Source organism: Haliotis rubra, unplaced genomic scaffold, assembly GCF_003918875.1.
Source record: "Haliotis rubra isolate DU_JTF1 unplaced genomic scaffold, ASM391887v1 Scf231, whole genome shotgun sequence".
Lineage (NCBI taxonomy): Eukaryota > Metazoa > Mollusca > Gastropoda > Lepetellida > Haliotidae > Haliotis > Haliotis rubra.
Window position 1 is genome coordinate 451740 of NW_025766348.1, and position 16802 is coordinate 468541.

A 16802-nucleotide genomic window follows, 5' to 3' on the forward strand; every position below is an offset into this window, starting at 1 on the left:
TTACCACAGATTTTCTCCAAAGAAATAACGTCAACGTGTTGCCTAGGCCTGCTCGGTCACCTGACATGTCACCCATTGAGCATATCTGGAACCTTTTGGGTCGACAAGTGCGTGCAAGACCTATGCTTCCAGGAAACAGCAGCTTGCTGAGGCTCTCGAGGAGGAGCGGAGGAGGATACCCGTGCATGTTATCCGGGTTTTGGTCTACTCAGTACGACGTCGAGTTGCCGCATGTATTGATGCACGAGGTGGACATACCAGATACTGATCGCTCTGATACACAGTATGTGTATATACATTGTGACCTGATCGAATACTGGACAAATGACACTCTCTTGTTATCCCACCGGCATGTAATGCGGTGGGATAAAGTCGTCGTCGCCTCGTCCGTCCGTCCGTCCGTCCGTCCGTAATCATTTTGTTTCCGGACCATAACTCAAAGACCGTTCGATATTTTTTAAACAAAATTGGTAGATATGTCAAACATAACCTAAGGTGGTGCCTTTTGCTATTTACAGATAATTGTCATTTTTATTTTTCTCGGTTTCCATGGAAACGTTTTGGACTTAGTCTTAAAGAAGGGTGGGCTTCGTTTCCGGAGCATAACTCAAGAACCATTCAATATTTTTCAACAAAACTTAGTAGATATATCAAACAGATCCTAAAGTGGTGCCTTTTGCTATTTACAGATTTTTGGCATTTTTATTTTTCCCGGTTTCCATGGAAACAATTCGGACTTAGTCCCAAAAGTGAGGGGTGGGCTTCGTTTCCGGAGCATAACTCAAGAACCGTTCAATATTTTTCAACAAAAGTTGGTAGATATATCAAACAGAACCATGAGGGGTGCCTTTTGGTATTTGCAGATTTTTGTCATTTTTATTTTTCCCGGTTTCCATGGAAACATTTTGGACTTAGTCTCAAAAAGTAAGGATTGCTTTCGTTTCCGGAGCATAACTCAAGAACCATTCAATATTTTTCAACAAAACTTGGTAGATATATCAAACAGATCCTAAAGTTGTGCCTTTTGCTATTTGCAGATTTTTGGTATTTTTATTTTTCCCGGTTTCCATGGAAATGATTCGGACTTAATCCCAAAAGTGAGGGGTGGGCTTCGTTTCCGGAGCATAACTCATGAACCGTTCAATAGGGGTGGGCTTTTTCAACAACCGTTCAATATTTTCAACTTGGTAGATGTATGAAACAGAACCTTAAGTGGTGCCTTTTGCTATTTGCAGATTTTTGGCATTTTTATTTTTCTTGGTTTCCATGGAAACATTTTGGACTTAGTCTCAAAAAGTAAGGATTGCTTTCGTTTCCGGAGCACAACTCAAAAACCGTATAATATTTTCAACAAAACTTGGTAGATATATCAAACAGATCCTAAAGTCCTAAAGTGTGCCTTTTGCTATTTGCAGATTTTGGCATTTTTATTTTCCCGGTTTCCATGGAAATGATTCGGACTTAATCCCAAAAAGTGGTGGGCTTCGGTCAAAAGTGACGGGTGGTCTTCGTTTCCGGAGCATAACTCAAGAACCGTTCAATATTTTCAACAAAAGTTGGTAGATATTCAAACAGAACCGGATGGAAACATAACTCAAGAACCGTTCAATATATTTTTCAACAAGACTTGGTAGATATATCAAACAGAACCTAAAGTGGTGCCTTTTGCTATTTGCAGATTTTTGGTATTTTTATTTTTCCCGGTTTCCATGGAAACGATTCGGACTTAATCCCAAAAGTGAGGGGTGGGCTTCGTTTCCGGAGCATAACTCAAGAACCGTTCAATATTTTTCAACAAAACTTGGTAGATGTATGAAACAGAACCTTAAGTGGTGCCTTTTGCTATTTGCAGATTTTTGGCATTTTTATTTTTCTTGGTTTCCATGGAAACATTTTGGACTTAGTCTCAAAAAGTAAGGATTGCTTTCGTTTCCGGAGCACAACTCAAAAACCGTATAATATTTTTCAACAAAACTTGGTAGATATATCAAACAGATCCTAAAGTTGTGCCTTTTGCTATTTGCAGATTTTTGGCATTTTTATTTTTCCCGGTTTCCATGGAAATGATTCGGACTTAATCCCAAAAGTGAGGGGTGGGCTTCGTTTCCGGAGCATAACTCAAGAACCGTTCAATATTTTTCAACAAGACTTGGTAGATATATCAAACAGAACCTTAAGTGGTGCCTTTTGCTATTTGCAGATTTTTGGTATTTTTATTTTTCCCGGTTTCCATGGAAACGATTCGGACTTAATCCCAAAAGTGAGGGGTGGGCTTGTTTCCGGAGCATAACTCAAGAACCGTTCAATATTTTTCAACAAAACTTGGTAGATGTATGAAACAGAACCTTAAGTGGTGCCTTTTGCTATTTGCAGATTTTTGGCATTTTTATTTTTCTTGGTTTCCATGGAAACATTTTGGACTTAGTCTCAAAAAGTAAGGATTGCTTTCGTTTCCGGAGCACAACTCAAAAACCGTATAATATTTTTCAACAAAACTTGGTAGATATATCAAACAGATCCTAAAGTTGTGCCTTTTGCTATTTGCAGATTTTTGGCATTTTTATTTTTCCCGGTTTCCATGGAAACGATTCGGACTTAATCCCAAAAGTGAGGGGTGGGCTTCGTTTCCGGAGCACAACTCAAAAACCTCTCTATATCTTTCAGCAAAACTTGGCAGATATGTGAGGCAGATGCCAAAGTGGTGCCTTTTGCTATTTGCAGATATTTGTGATTTATTATTTTCCTCGGTTTCCATGGAAATGATTCGGACTTAGTCTCAAAAAGGAAGGGATGGGTTTCGTTTCCGGAACACAACTGGAAAACTTCTTAATATCTTTCAGCAAAACTTGGCAGATATGTGAGGCAGATGCCAAAGTGCTGCCTTTTGCTATTTGCAGATATTTGTGATTTATTATTTTCTCAGTTTCCATGAAAACAATTTGGACTTAGTCTCAAAAGGGAGGGGTAGGTTTTGTTTCCGGAGCACAACGCGAAAACTTCTTAATATCTTTCAGCAAAACTTGGCAGATATGTGAGGCAGATCCCAAAGTGGTGCCTTTTGCTATTTGCAGATTTTTGTCATTTATTTTTTTCATGATTTCCATGGAAACGATTTGCACTTAGTCTAAAATCAAGCTGGACTTTAAGTAACTGTCAGATGATTTGTTCTTTCAAAGATATGGGGGCCGGGGGGATATGTCATCTTCTGATGACTCTTGTTTCCAAGTTTGTTGTCATCGATAATTAGATGAATCTCTGAAAATTATGGTGATTATTCATCTGTTTATCAAATACAAATGTCTTTTCAAACATTATGTGTTGTTTCTTTATGTTATAGTCACAATATTCTTTGTATCGTTTCTTTTGGACGTTAGTGTATATCGATAATTTTCTCATACTATACCCAGCGATACACATGTACTTGTATCGCTTCAAACATACACCTACTAAATCATAATATTTTTCAGCAAAATGGCCAGTTTGAATACATCCATTCCATTAACCAAGGACTCTTAACCCACATACTTCACGGCCACATGGACGTTCATTTATTATTGTTCTGAGTTCGATCCCTGGGTATCTCAGCCCTTTAAAAAAAATGGAAAAGTGATCTTGCTTGTGACAGTTTTTAAATTCCGCCGTAACTAATAAAACGCGACACGCGACAATGCGACAACGCGACATTTTGATGAAACGTCGCGTTGTCCCATTGTCGCGTGTTGCGCTTTGTTAAAATATTGAGTACAGTATGTATTATAACGTATTTGACTTAAACGCGACACGCGACAATGCGACAAAGCCATATTTTGATGAAATGTCGCGTTGTCGCATTGTCGGGGTCGCGCTTTGTTAAAATATTGAGTATAGTATGTATTATAACCACATAGGTTCGAATCACTGTTTGGCCTCTCTTCGATAAACATCGACAGTTTCCGTGGATTTATAATGAAAAGGTTTTACCAATATTATTCAGACATATTTATGATTGAAATATATCAATGATCTGTACATAAAAACACACACAATTATACTGCTGAATACAATGAATTTGACACACTATTTTACTAAAATGAATGTATAAAAATACACAGCATGATCAGCATGCTAATACACTGCCATAAAAATACATACATTGCCTTAAAAGTACATATATTTTAAGATGAACTTTTAAGACAGATGTACATTCTGCTATTTGTGATTTTTACCAATGAAACTTGCCCTGAGTACTGTTGTTTTTATGGCTTGAAGCCAGTATCAGTGTATACATTTGCTATACATGTACAATGTATATTGATCATTTTGAGCATGATAACCCTGGGGATATTAGAATAGATCTGATACATGTTAATAATCATATAATTTGATATCAGCAATTATTCAGCAGTTAACAATTTTGATTAAATGCTGCAATGGAGTCTTTTTGCTTTACTTTATTATACTTTAGGGCTGTGCATACAAACATAGTTCAACACATAATCAGTGATGTTACTTTATTATACTTTAGGGCTGTGCATACAACCATAGTTCAACACATAATCAGTGATGTTACTTTATTATACTTTAGGGCTGTGCATACAAACATAGTTCAACACATAATCAGTGATGTTACTTTATTATACTTTAGGGCTGTGCATACAACCATAGTTCAACACATAATCAGTGATGTTACTTTATTATACTTTAGGGCTGTGCATACAACCATAGTTCAACACATAATCAGTGATGTTACTTTATTATACTTTAGGGCTGTGCATACAACCATAGTTCAACACATAATCAGTGATGTTACTTTATTATACTTTAGGGCTGTGCATACTAACATAGTTCAACACATAATCAGTGATGTTACTTTATTATTATACTTTAGGGCTGTGCATACAACCATAGTTCAACACATAATCAGTGATGTTACTTTATTATACTTTAGGGCTGTGCATACAACCATAGTTCAACACATAATCAGTGATGTTACTTTATTATACTTTAGGGCTGTGCATACAACCATAGTTCAACACATAATCAATGATTGTGCTTTGGATTTTGGAGAATGACAGTGCTCTGAATTTGTTGACAAGTGCACTATTGATATTTTTGGTGTGTATCTAGAAAGTGTGTCTTTTTATTGATATCTGGGTATTGTGTTAACACCTAGACTTATATGGACTAAAGCACTAACCACTCTTGGTGTACAGAGTGAAAAGGCTATTATGACATTGTACAGATATTAAAAGAAAGTTGGAAATATACCATTTCCAGTTTCATTCAGATATTTGATGCTATGATTGTTCCTATAGTGTGTTATGGTGCAAAAGTATATGGAACCTCATTATTTTTGAGCTATTGAAGATTTTCCTTATAAAATGTGTAAATGGTTTCTCAAAACAATGCTATATGGTTTGGGAAGAATGTGGCACAGGCCCTCTCAACACCACAAGGGCTTATTAAGTATTGGTGCAGGCTACTGCATTTGGATGAACGCAGACTGCCAATGCTACCTAATTGGTGACTGGCTGCACCACATGGGCTACTCATATAAAAAATATTCTGTTTAGACTTGGATTTGAATATGTTTGGTTAACACAAGATGTGGGAAATGTGAAGATATTTAATCTACTTTTTTAAACCATGATTATTTAACAACCTACAACTATCATGGTGTTGTTCTATTAACAGTTTATCTGATTCCTTCTATTTATATTCCATAATGTGTCCGTTTTTCTATTACATAAAAAAAAACTGTAGCTGTATCTGGAGTTGGATTGCGATAGGTAATGGGGTACATTCAGTTTTAGTTTTATCATAGTCATGTGATTTTACATATCCAGTAGATAACGGGCATCACGCAGATGTTGTAATACCATGATCACGTAAGATCATTATGCCTATTGCATCACAACGTTCAACCTCATGCAAAATGGAAGAATAGAAATGGATGTTATTTTGAAATGATACATAATAATATACTCTCCACACAAAAAAACGCATCATGAAAATAGCAATTTCATGTAGCAATGAATTAAAACGTGATCCATTTTACAAAAGTTTTTTTGCTCTGTTGATGAGTCCAATGGTGTTTATGTTTTGAAACATCACAACAAAACGCACCATCCGTAAAATACCCGTATTTAACAGCATGATTTTCAATTTCGGCGTGTAGTGTCACAGAATACACAATTCACATGCAATGCACGTGAAAGTTGGGGATCAGATAGTCTCAATGATAGGTATAAAAAGGTTGATCGCTGTCTGTCGATTATTCACTGTATTTGGAATATTGTTGACGAACGCAAAATGCCACGTCTAAGTGAAGCCAACCGTCATATCGCCATTGGTTTGCTTGAAGCTGGCCAGTCTCAACGTGCAGTTGCCCGACGCATGAATTTTCACCAAAGCACCATTTCACGGCTCTGGGAGAGATATCGCCGGCAGAATTCGGTAGCAGATGCGCTACATCCGGGTACATCACCTGCGTCATCGAACAGCTACGGCGACCAGTACCGCTCGACAAATACCCGGATTGAAGAGGCTTTCTGCACAGACCGTCAGGAACAGGTTGAGAGAGGCTGGATTACGTGCCAGAAGACCTTATTTTGGCCCTGTGCTTCGACAACAACATCGTCGGCATCGAGTTCAATGGTGCACCAACGTTCAGGCCTCGAACCTACCGAATTGGCGTAGAATCTGGTTCAGTGATGAATCACGATATCTATTGGAACGACGCGATGGAAGAATGCGTGTGTACAGACGTCGACGTGAACGTTTCGCCGACGCTTGCGTTCCCCGGCCGGGGAAGTGTTATGATGTGGGGAGAGATCACCTGCCGTAGGAGAAGTGATTTGGTGATGATCCAGGGCAACCTGACAGCTCAACGTTACTGTGACGAAATCCTACGCCGTCACCTCCTTCCAATCATTGATCGCCAGAGGGAGTTGTTTCAACAGGACAATGCCAGGCCCCACACATCACGTCACACTAGAGACTTCCTCCAGAACCACAACATCAATGTGCTTCCCTGGCTCCAAAGATCACCGGACTTAAACCCGATCGAACATCTGTGGGATGCCCTGGACAGACGGGTGCGACGCCGTAACCCTCAGCCCCAGACACTTCAGCAACTCGCACAGGCACTACAGGCAGAGTGGGCTGCGATTGGGCAACACGAGATTCTGAGATTTATTCGTTCGATGCCGAGGCGATGCCGTTCAGTTCTGGATGCCCACGGTGGTCACACGAGGTATTGACTTCAGCGCCACCACACGTCTCCATGTGACACTCAAACAAACTTTCCTCGAGTTGGTGCCAAAGACGGATAAGTCTGCATTCCCAGTGTGCAATTTCGCTATATTTCATTGACTCATAAAGCCTACAAGATGTTTCAAAATAAACATATAAATACAGTTGAAATGCCTATATGCGTTTCTTTTTGGGGAGAGTATATATGCAAAATGAGTAAATAATGAATATATTCTTCTTTATTATTATTCCCTTTTTGAAAAATACATGGTTGAATTAATCACTTATGTGTTATACATGTATTGGATCTATTTATTATTAATTACATAATGTGGTAAACAACAATTTTCTAGTTACTATTACTGGGTGTTCAGTTTTTTTTCCAACATACAACAGGAGAAAATGGGGCCAAATCGTCAAATTATACGTCATCAAATATGCTAAAATAAAGATGCTAACTATATTCAATCAATGTGGTCGTTCAGATCCATGTTTTATGTGTACGATTTCGACACAATAGTGAGCTGACACGGAATATCAACGCACATGTCGGTGTTGAAAATGGGGTCTTTGTTATTGTAACGATTTTCGTGTCTCGAACCTGCATAAATAACGTTTTCGTACACTGAAAGATTTACGGAAACTGTCGATGTTTACCGAAGAGATGCCAGACGTGTATTCAAAGCAGAGGGTAGTGCTAATGCGAGGGTCAGGGTTCAAATATCAAAGCAGGTAGACAAATTGAATACAATGAGCAGAAAGGTAAAAGAATAACCTACAAGCACAACACAATGTTTTGTGAAAAACGTAAGTTTTGATTGAACCGCACGTTAAAATAGTCGGGCTGTCCGGTTTTCGATCAGGTTTTGAGCATCGCGAGTGTCACCCATTGAGTATTTTATGTAATGAGTGTAGCGGTAGAATTTTGTTAAAAATTCATTTCTTCACCAATCCCGTTGAAATTTGAAATAAAGGTTAATCATTACATAAAAAAACAACACATACGATTGCAAAAGTCTAGATTTTTATTTGTAAAAATTATTGTCCAAACAGTGATTCGAACTCCTGTGGTTATAATGCATACTATAATCGATATTTTAACAAAGCGCGACACGCGACAATGAGTGAGTGAGTGGAGCAGGGAGTGAGTGCAGCGGGGAGTGTGGGAGGGAGGGAGGGAGCGAGCGAGCGAGGGTTGATTTCTGGCAATCCAAGGGTACGCAACTCTGCCAAGCGATTTCACCGGTTGTAATATCATAATGGTAACTGTCCATCTGAATGGCGTTTTCCCAAGAAGAATATCACGTTCAAAGTCGACCTAAACTGTCTTTGAGGTGCTGGATGGTTAAGTGATATTACTATCTCATTCTACATGGTATCCATCCACTGCTGGCTGAACAGAGGCAGATGTCGGACAAATTCATCAGCGTCGGACAGGACTGTACCAAGAAACTCTCTTAGGCGCCAAACTGTCGAACATAGTCACCCATTCGTGGACATCACTTGATGTATCTGCTGATGTGGCCTGAATTTTAACAATATTTCATTTTTTCACAACCTGCCAGCTTGATATCGGCGAAATGTCCAAAGTGATGAATGTGTATGGTGCTGGGATTCGAACCTATGATCATAGTTTTCTGGTGTGACTAAGAGACACAACTCTGCACAGCAAATTGACCCGCCTTGAATGACAGGGCCGTCATTACAATGAATAGTAGCGCTAATAATTTGTCTTGCTGCTAAAACACACTTGATTGGCTAAATACATTTACAATGTATAAAAGAATAAAGCAACAATGAAAGATGTGTATTAATTTCAAGAAAAGCAGCCCCCATTACCATTACCAGTACTACTTCATTTTAAAAACCACTGGAGGTAACAAAAGACCAGTGAAGTGTGAAATAGAGTATAACTTTTCCTGCGCATGCGTAGTGTAATTGACTCTCTACGCATGCGCACCGGTAATCGAAAAGGGCGACAACGGGACAATGCGACATATTGAATATGTCGCCCTGTTGCGTGTCGCGTTTTAGTCAATTTTTAGGCTTTTTTTTACTCATGTTAGATAGGGCGACAATGCGACAACGCGACATATTTTGACATTGAAAATTGTCGCCATGTCGCGTGTCGCCCTTTGGGGGAATAAAAAAAATATTATTCAAAACGCGACATCGCGACAATGCGACAAATGGGCAAAATGTCGCGTTGTCGCATTGTCGCGCTTTGGTTAATTTTGCCTCATTTTACTTGTTTTTGAGAGGGCGACAACGCGACAATGTCCCTTCTCGGATTCCATAGTTTTCTGATTTAGAAAAAGCTGAAAAACTTAATACATATTTCGAATCAATGTGTCGTTTGAATGATAAAGATGTACCATTACCACACTTTCCCTCAGGGACCAAAACGCAGTTAGACAAAATAGTAATTTCTAAGAAGGAAATATCTGATGTTATAAAATGTTTGCAGCTAAAGAAAGTTTCAGGGCCGGATAGAATAAGTCATAAAATATTGAAGAACACTGTTGATTCTATATCTGAGCCTGTGTTTACTGTTCAACTTATCATTGCAATATAGTGTGTATCCAACTATGTGGAAAAGTGCATTTGTCATGCCACTGTATAAGAAAGGTGATCACTCTATTGTTTCCAGTTATAGACCTATTTCTCTTATAAGTTGCATATGAGAAAACCTTTTTGAAAGAGTTTATATAAACACTTGTATAACTATTTCCATGTTAACAAACTTTTATATAAGTACCAATCAGGGTTTCAAGCAGGTCATTCAACTGTCCATCAATTAATTGAACTTTAACATCATATTTGTACATCTCAAAGAAAAATATTGTATGGTATTTTGCGATGTATCCAAAGCTTTTGATCGTGTGCGGCACAAAGGGCTTGTACTTAAATGAGAGAAGTACGGTATTAGAGGATCGCAGTCAACACGTCTTTGTAAATGGAGCTATATCCAAGCCCAGGTATTTAACAGCTGGTGTCCCCCAGGGATCAGTATTGGGACCCTTTTTGTTCGTGGTCTATGTTAACGATGTTGATGATAAATTAGATTGTGTAACAAGACTTTTTGCTGACGACACCTCGCTTGGAAAATCATCGAAAAGTACTAAAGAAATCGAAACTTCTCTTAATGCCAGTTTAGACATTATATAGCTGGAGCAAAAACTGGTTTGTCTCTCATATAATCCTGAAAAAACAGAAGCAGTGTTGTTTTCCATGATTGATGAAACTGAATAATTGAAATTTATTTGTGACGGAAAGCAAATCAATTTGGTACACAATCATAAACATCTCGGAATAACATTTGAAGCAAACAGCAAATGTTCTTGTCACACTAATAAAGTTATCAAGTCATGCTCCAAAATGATATCATCAATGCGAAAATTGAAATATTTACTAAACAGAAATACAATCAACAGTATTTATAAGATATTTATCAGACCACACTTTGAATATGCTTGTGAATTATGGGATGGTTGTAGGAAAACTTAGAAAAACTTCCGTGAGAAGCTGCCAGAATAGTTACGGATCTTCCTGGATATACCTCACGGCAAATTCTATATTATGAGACAGGATGGGAAAGACTGGATGACCGAAGAAAAAGAAGAAAACTTTGTCAATTTTATGAAATTCAAAATAATTTAGCTCCTGTATACTTAACAGATATTACTCAAGATAGTGTTGGATCCAGATCTAACTATAACCTTAGGAATGCTAACAATATTATCCTACCTTCTGCAAGGTGAAGACTTTCGTATGATTTTCTTTTCCATCAACTGTAAGATTATGGAATAATATTTCTGAATCGACCTTCATTACAAAGTTTCAAGTCGTATTTAAAGAGTGGGCAACCTGTAGCTCCATCATATTACTCGTTTGGAATTAGAAAATTTAATATTATACACACAAAGTTGAGATATATGACCAGTCAGCTAAATTATGATCTGTATCGTTTCAACATGAAAGATTCTTCTTCTTGTTACTGTGGCAATGCTTGTGGAAATGCACATCACTTCCTAGTAGAATGTAAACTATACAACATTCATAGATATTAATGTTACATTTTAAAAATATTGTAAAACGTGACTCTCCGATCACATTGTCATGAATGTTACTTGGAAGTCCTGATATGACTATTCAACAGAAGGAATACGTTTTCAAATTGTATTCATCAATCAAAACTTTTTGAGTGATATCATACGTTGTGTCCCTTCGTCTCTTCCCTCTTTTACTTTCCTATCTCTTCTCTGCATTCTTTCCTAAGATGTATATAATTGAAAATGTATGTATGTAAATATTAGGGAGCGGGTATTTTAAGTTGGACAACTTTCACATTTGTGAATTAAACATGTTAACTTTCTGAACAATGAATGATATGGTGTACTTAAATTGGGAGATTGTTCATGTTTACTGTTTGAACAATGAATGATATGGTGTACTTAAATTGGGAGATTGTTCATGTTAACTGTTTGAACAATGAATGATATGGTGTACTTAAATTGGGAGATTGTTCATGTTAACTGTTTGAACAATGAAGAGTGACACAGGACTGCTAAATACCAGTCCGTTGTACATATTTACATCTCGTGCTTCTACTCATGTACATGTAATATCATGTAATATTATATATGCACATCTTGTGTCTATATATCGATATTCTTGCCTCTCGATCAAAGTACTTGTACAAAGTTTTGTTTTAACTTTAAATCCGATTAAAGTAATCATTACCCACATATTCTGGATTTCGTATTTCATTTCTAGTTCAACTTAATAGGAAATGTTGCACACAGAGATTCATACTCTCAGCTATCGCTTTTCAGGTATATCCACTCCAAAGAGAAACCTTTCAAGTGTATGGAGTGCGGAAAGGGCTTCTGTCAGTCCCGTACACTTGCTGTTCATAAGGCTCTTCATATTCAGGTGAAAATATATTCAAACTGCTAGTCATGTTGCCTCAGGTTCATCTTTCACTATTCCGCGAAATGGCGGACAAGTTACAAGTGTAGGGATGTATGGTTAAAATCAGCTGCATCTGTGAATGGGCAAAAATATCTGAAACCGTGTCAGTTGTAAGAACTAGACCTATCATGTAGACCTTTCATTTAAAAAATATCCAAGATAAATATGCAGATCTGAAGATTGATTTCTATCCTATGGATGCAGCATGGGACCATTGTGCACAGATTCAATACAGGAATTCGTTTGTTTGTTTTGAGGTTTTTTTATAATTGATATTTTCTCATAGATACGATGGGATAACCTTTGTGAGTACAGTGGTCCCATGCTGAATACAGGACATAGATATTCAATTTCCAACTCAGATTGCGAACAGTTTTAGATGTAACTGTTATTGTTTCTTCTCAAACTCTCCACTGGCCAATTAGATAGCTAGACAGTGCGACTAGTAGCAATAAATGAGCTTTTATCAACATATTAACAATTTGCTCTTCTACATTGTTTTTTCTTTGTCTACATACACAGAGTTTACCCGGTCACTCGTGTCCAAGCTGTGAGAAGTCCTTCAGTCAGCGGAGCAACCTGAAGACACACTTGCTTACTCACTCCAATGACAAGCAGTACTCCTGCAGAGTGTGTGCCAAGATCTTCCGCAGAAACAGTGACCTGCGGAGACACATAGCCATGCATAAAGAGGAAACACAAAGATGAAGTTGATGATACAACTGATACTTGAATCACTGAATAGTTGGATCAGTGTTGAACATTACATATAATACCACTAAACCACAATTGTGTTTGTTCGTCCACACTTGATCATTTGTATTAACATATAAAGACGCAGCCGTGGTTAACCGTCACAATTTTATAGACATTGTATCAACGATGATCATCTGAATGAACAAGACAATGCACACAGACATGCAGGGTCGGCTCAGCACATGCTTATATATAGATCATACCAACAACGTCTTGATGGGTTCAGTTATGTTCTGATTTGATATCAGTGTCTTCAGATACATCCTATCAAACAGTGTAACACATATATCATTTTGCATTTTGAATAAGATATTGTTTTGATTTGTAATAAGATAAGCGTAATTATAGATTATACTGCAAGATAAATAGGTTTATGGAAAGCGACAGGAACATGGTAAATCATAACTCGCAAAAAGCAATAAAACGCATACACGTGTCCACTTTGCAAACATCATTCTTCTTCTTCTTGACTGAGATAATTATAAAACATGTGCGTGAAATATGTTGCCATGTAGTAAAAAGGAAACATAATCTACACTGAATTCATCCTGTTTTCGGTAACACTGGAAAATTAATGATCATCTCGCATTACACATCATATAACGTCGACGTCAGACTATACGACTACTGCAGGGTAAATGATTAGAGCCTCATTATTTACATTCGGTATTTGAAGGTAAGGATGGGATGTCCGGGATGTGTATTTGAAAAAGTACATTTTCACTGTGTTTTTTTGTCAGTTGTCCTGTGAATGGAACCTTTTCCAACATGTTCATCGAAACATATTTTTTATTCTTTATATCTTGTAATATTGCCAGAGTGTAAGATTTCGTCTTGATAAGGCGCCCTCTTACCTTTCACATCTTTTGTTTGACATGGAAGTGTACAGAAGTTTTTTTACGTTTCTTAACTCCTTAGGAGGGCAAATGTACATTGTATGACATTTATATGTATTCAATATACACATGTATACTGTAATAAATGATTTTTTTCTGACAATCTGTCTGAAAGCGATGCTCCATTGTCGAGTACCTCGGCGGGTTACGTTTCGTGAAGCCCTAATGATTGGTTTTACCAGCAAAATATCTCTTAAACCCTCAGGAAGGATGTTGGCTTTAATATCCAGGTGACCCTTGCAGATTGAGATAATTCTGTTAGAGTCGACTGATGACGCCTTGACAGGACCTTGGCGACCGACACGTGCGTTCAACAATCTCAGCAGACACTTCCATCCATTTTCCAGCATGTTCTGACTGAGAACCTGGAGAATAAATGTGTTTCAGTCAACCAGTCAGCAGAACCAATATCAACCAATAAAAGACCTCCTTTGAACTTATCATCATATTTTGCAGTAAACCGAATGGTATTCCCAATCCCGGAAAGAGAAATATTATTATTGTTTTACTTATCACTTTTATGAGAGCGCCATCTAGTGGACAAATACACACAAATCTTGATAATACCTGAAATATCAATAAGACAAAAATATTTGATAATGAACAATCATATAATTAATTGTAGGTTTAAAATTATATATTAGTTCAATCTAAAGAGCTCTACTGTCCATCATGTCATTTATCATGAAAAGTAAAACAGATATGGAGTGAATCCGTCTGTATTTTCAAGACAATACCAGTTGATTTGACAAGGCATACTCCTAATCAAACGTCCAATGTCAAGTCGGTTTATTTTATCACATTCTTCCTGCAGGGCAGCGCAACGTCCGTTGAAAGAGTTCGGTGGCTGTTGACAGTGATGTATACAAGGATATTCTAGATATAGTCGATGGCTGACAAATCTGGATTAAGTGCTGGCCATGGTAAGGTGGTCATGTTCTCCTGTTGGAGGTACTCAGCATACGAGCTATGTGTGTTCATGCGTTGTCATCCTGAAACACGAAACAACATCCATGTCAGGGGTAAATGGCACCAGGATGTTGTCACGGTAGTACTGTCCAATGAACAAATCCGTGAATAAGCTGCACATGTAACAGAGGTATTACGTCTCAGGATAAAAACGACAGACGCTTGTTCGAGGTTCATAGGATTTATCAACTGTTATCTAGGATATGATAATCCCTCACAGTAGATATGGTGAATGGTGAAAAAATACCCTGAACAAAACATAAACATATGGTTAAATTACTGGTATACAGTTACTGATATCTGCATTTGCTTTACCCCATTAGTATTACTTCATCTAATTATATATTGCATACTACAATCATATATACCAGACACCAGCATGTTGTTACAGATACAAAGCCCATATGTAAGATGACATACTCATCCAAAATATAACATATACAAATGCATGTTGGCGAATAAATACTAAAATCGTCTAAGGGATGCAGGTGCTCCACGGTAAAGACACCAGTAAAGAATATGTGCCTCCAATACCTAATAATGAAATGGCACAACAAAGTACAATATGTATTATACGCACACACATACTTTTTCATACACACATGCATACGCACGCAGTAATACTTACCCAATATATGCACTACATACTACACAACCAAACATATCATAGAATTAAGTACCAAATACGTTAACTCATACAACACTTTGTATACAGAAAAACTACTAAACATTTTAACTAAATCATATTTTAAAGACCGCCTCCGTGGTGTAGTGGTAAGAGCGTCCGCCCGGAGAGCGGAAGGTCGCGGGTTCGATGCCCGACCGCGTCATACCAAAAGACGTTAAAATATGGTACTTGTTGGTCCCTGCCTGGCGCTCGGCATTAATGGGTACAACAAGGTCTGGTCGGCTCGGAGTCAGTATAATGTGTCTGAGTAGGGTATTCATGCTTCACTGCGGCATGGTATCTCAGTGGGCTAGCGCTATAAAACTATCTTCAGTCTGGCCTAGTACAAGCAGGCGCACATACACATACACACGCATGCACGTCGTCATATGAGCGAAATATTCTCAAGCACGACGTTAACCCCAATTTCACCTCACCTCACCTCACCTCACCTCACCTCACCTTATATGTTAAAAAGTAAACGAGAATTACCTTAAGTTGAAGTTTGGTTGTAATTCTACCAGGCATCCGAGAACAGGGAGATCAAGTGAGATTGCGCGTGAGGAATCGGTTCAGTTTTCAACTTTGTGCAGTGTCTTCAGCAGAGTTTAATTACGGGTTGGAGGGTGTGGCACTTGATCTCCCTGTTCCCGGATGCCTTGGAGAATTACGACCAACTTTCATCTTACAGGTAAGTCTCGTTTACTTTTTAAATTCGCCTTCGGCATCCGATCACGTAAGATCACGTGAGATTTTAAAGTAGATACACAGCACAAACCAGATCAAGATCCAACGTTCATGTAAATAGTCTTGAACATTAAGTGGAAACAGACTTTAACTAATGAACTAATGGGGAACATTCCTCAGTTATCTCCCTTTACAGCTTTGCCAATAGATGGCGCCAATCACTACGGTCCTCACACTCCGGCACAGCGATGACTTAACATAACATCACTGCCACAGGCTAATTTGCATATCACGTGACCGGACTTTTCTCTTGTTTGTAATCAAACGCGCATATTCATAATAAGAAGAGACTGGACTCACGAAAGCTTTTCGGCGCTCTCCTCATAATGTTTTACATTGTTACATATATATTATTCCACAACTGCGACAGTAAGGTCTATGACAGTACATATTTAGATATCGAACTGGCTGCATCGTTTGCTCTCCATCAGCTTCGAGGACAGCACGTAGAGCCGTACAACCTATGTAAACAAAGGATCGCTACGCAAATCGAAATAGTGTTACATGTTTTAGGATATTTTCTCAATGAAACTAAACCATTCTATCAAAGATGTTTAATT

General features: G+C 38.0%; 1 protein-coding gene across 3 annotated transcripts in view; it reads left to right on the forward strand.

Annotated features, from left to right (window-relative positions):
* The window catches only part of LOC124278108 (protein odd-skipped-related 2-like), a 43458-nt gene extending 29496 nt beyond the window's left edge, over positions 1-13962 (forward strand). For all 3 annotated transcript variants that reach the window (XM_046713854.1, XM_046713855.1, XM_046713856.1), the window contains exons 6-7: positions 12069-12168; positions 12730-13962. In XM_046713854.1, coding sequence (XP_046569810.1) covers positions 12069-12168; positions 12730-12915 — 286 coding nt within the window. In that variant the 3' untranslated portion in view covers positions 12916-13962. The remainder of the gene's footprint in view (positions 1-12068; positions 12169-12729) is intronic.
* The last annotated feature ends 2840 nt before the right edge of the window (positions 13963-16802 follow it).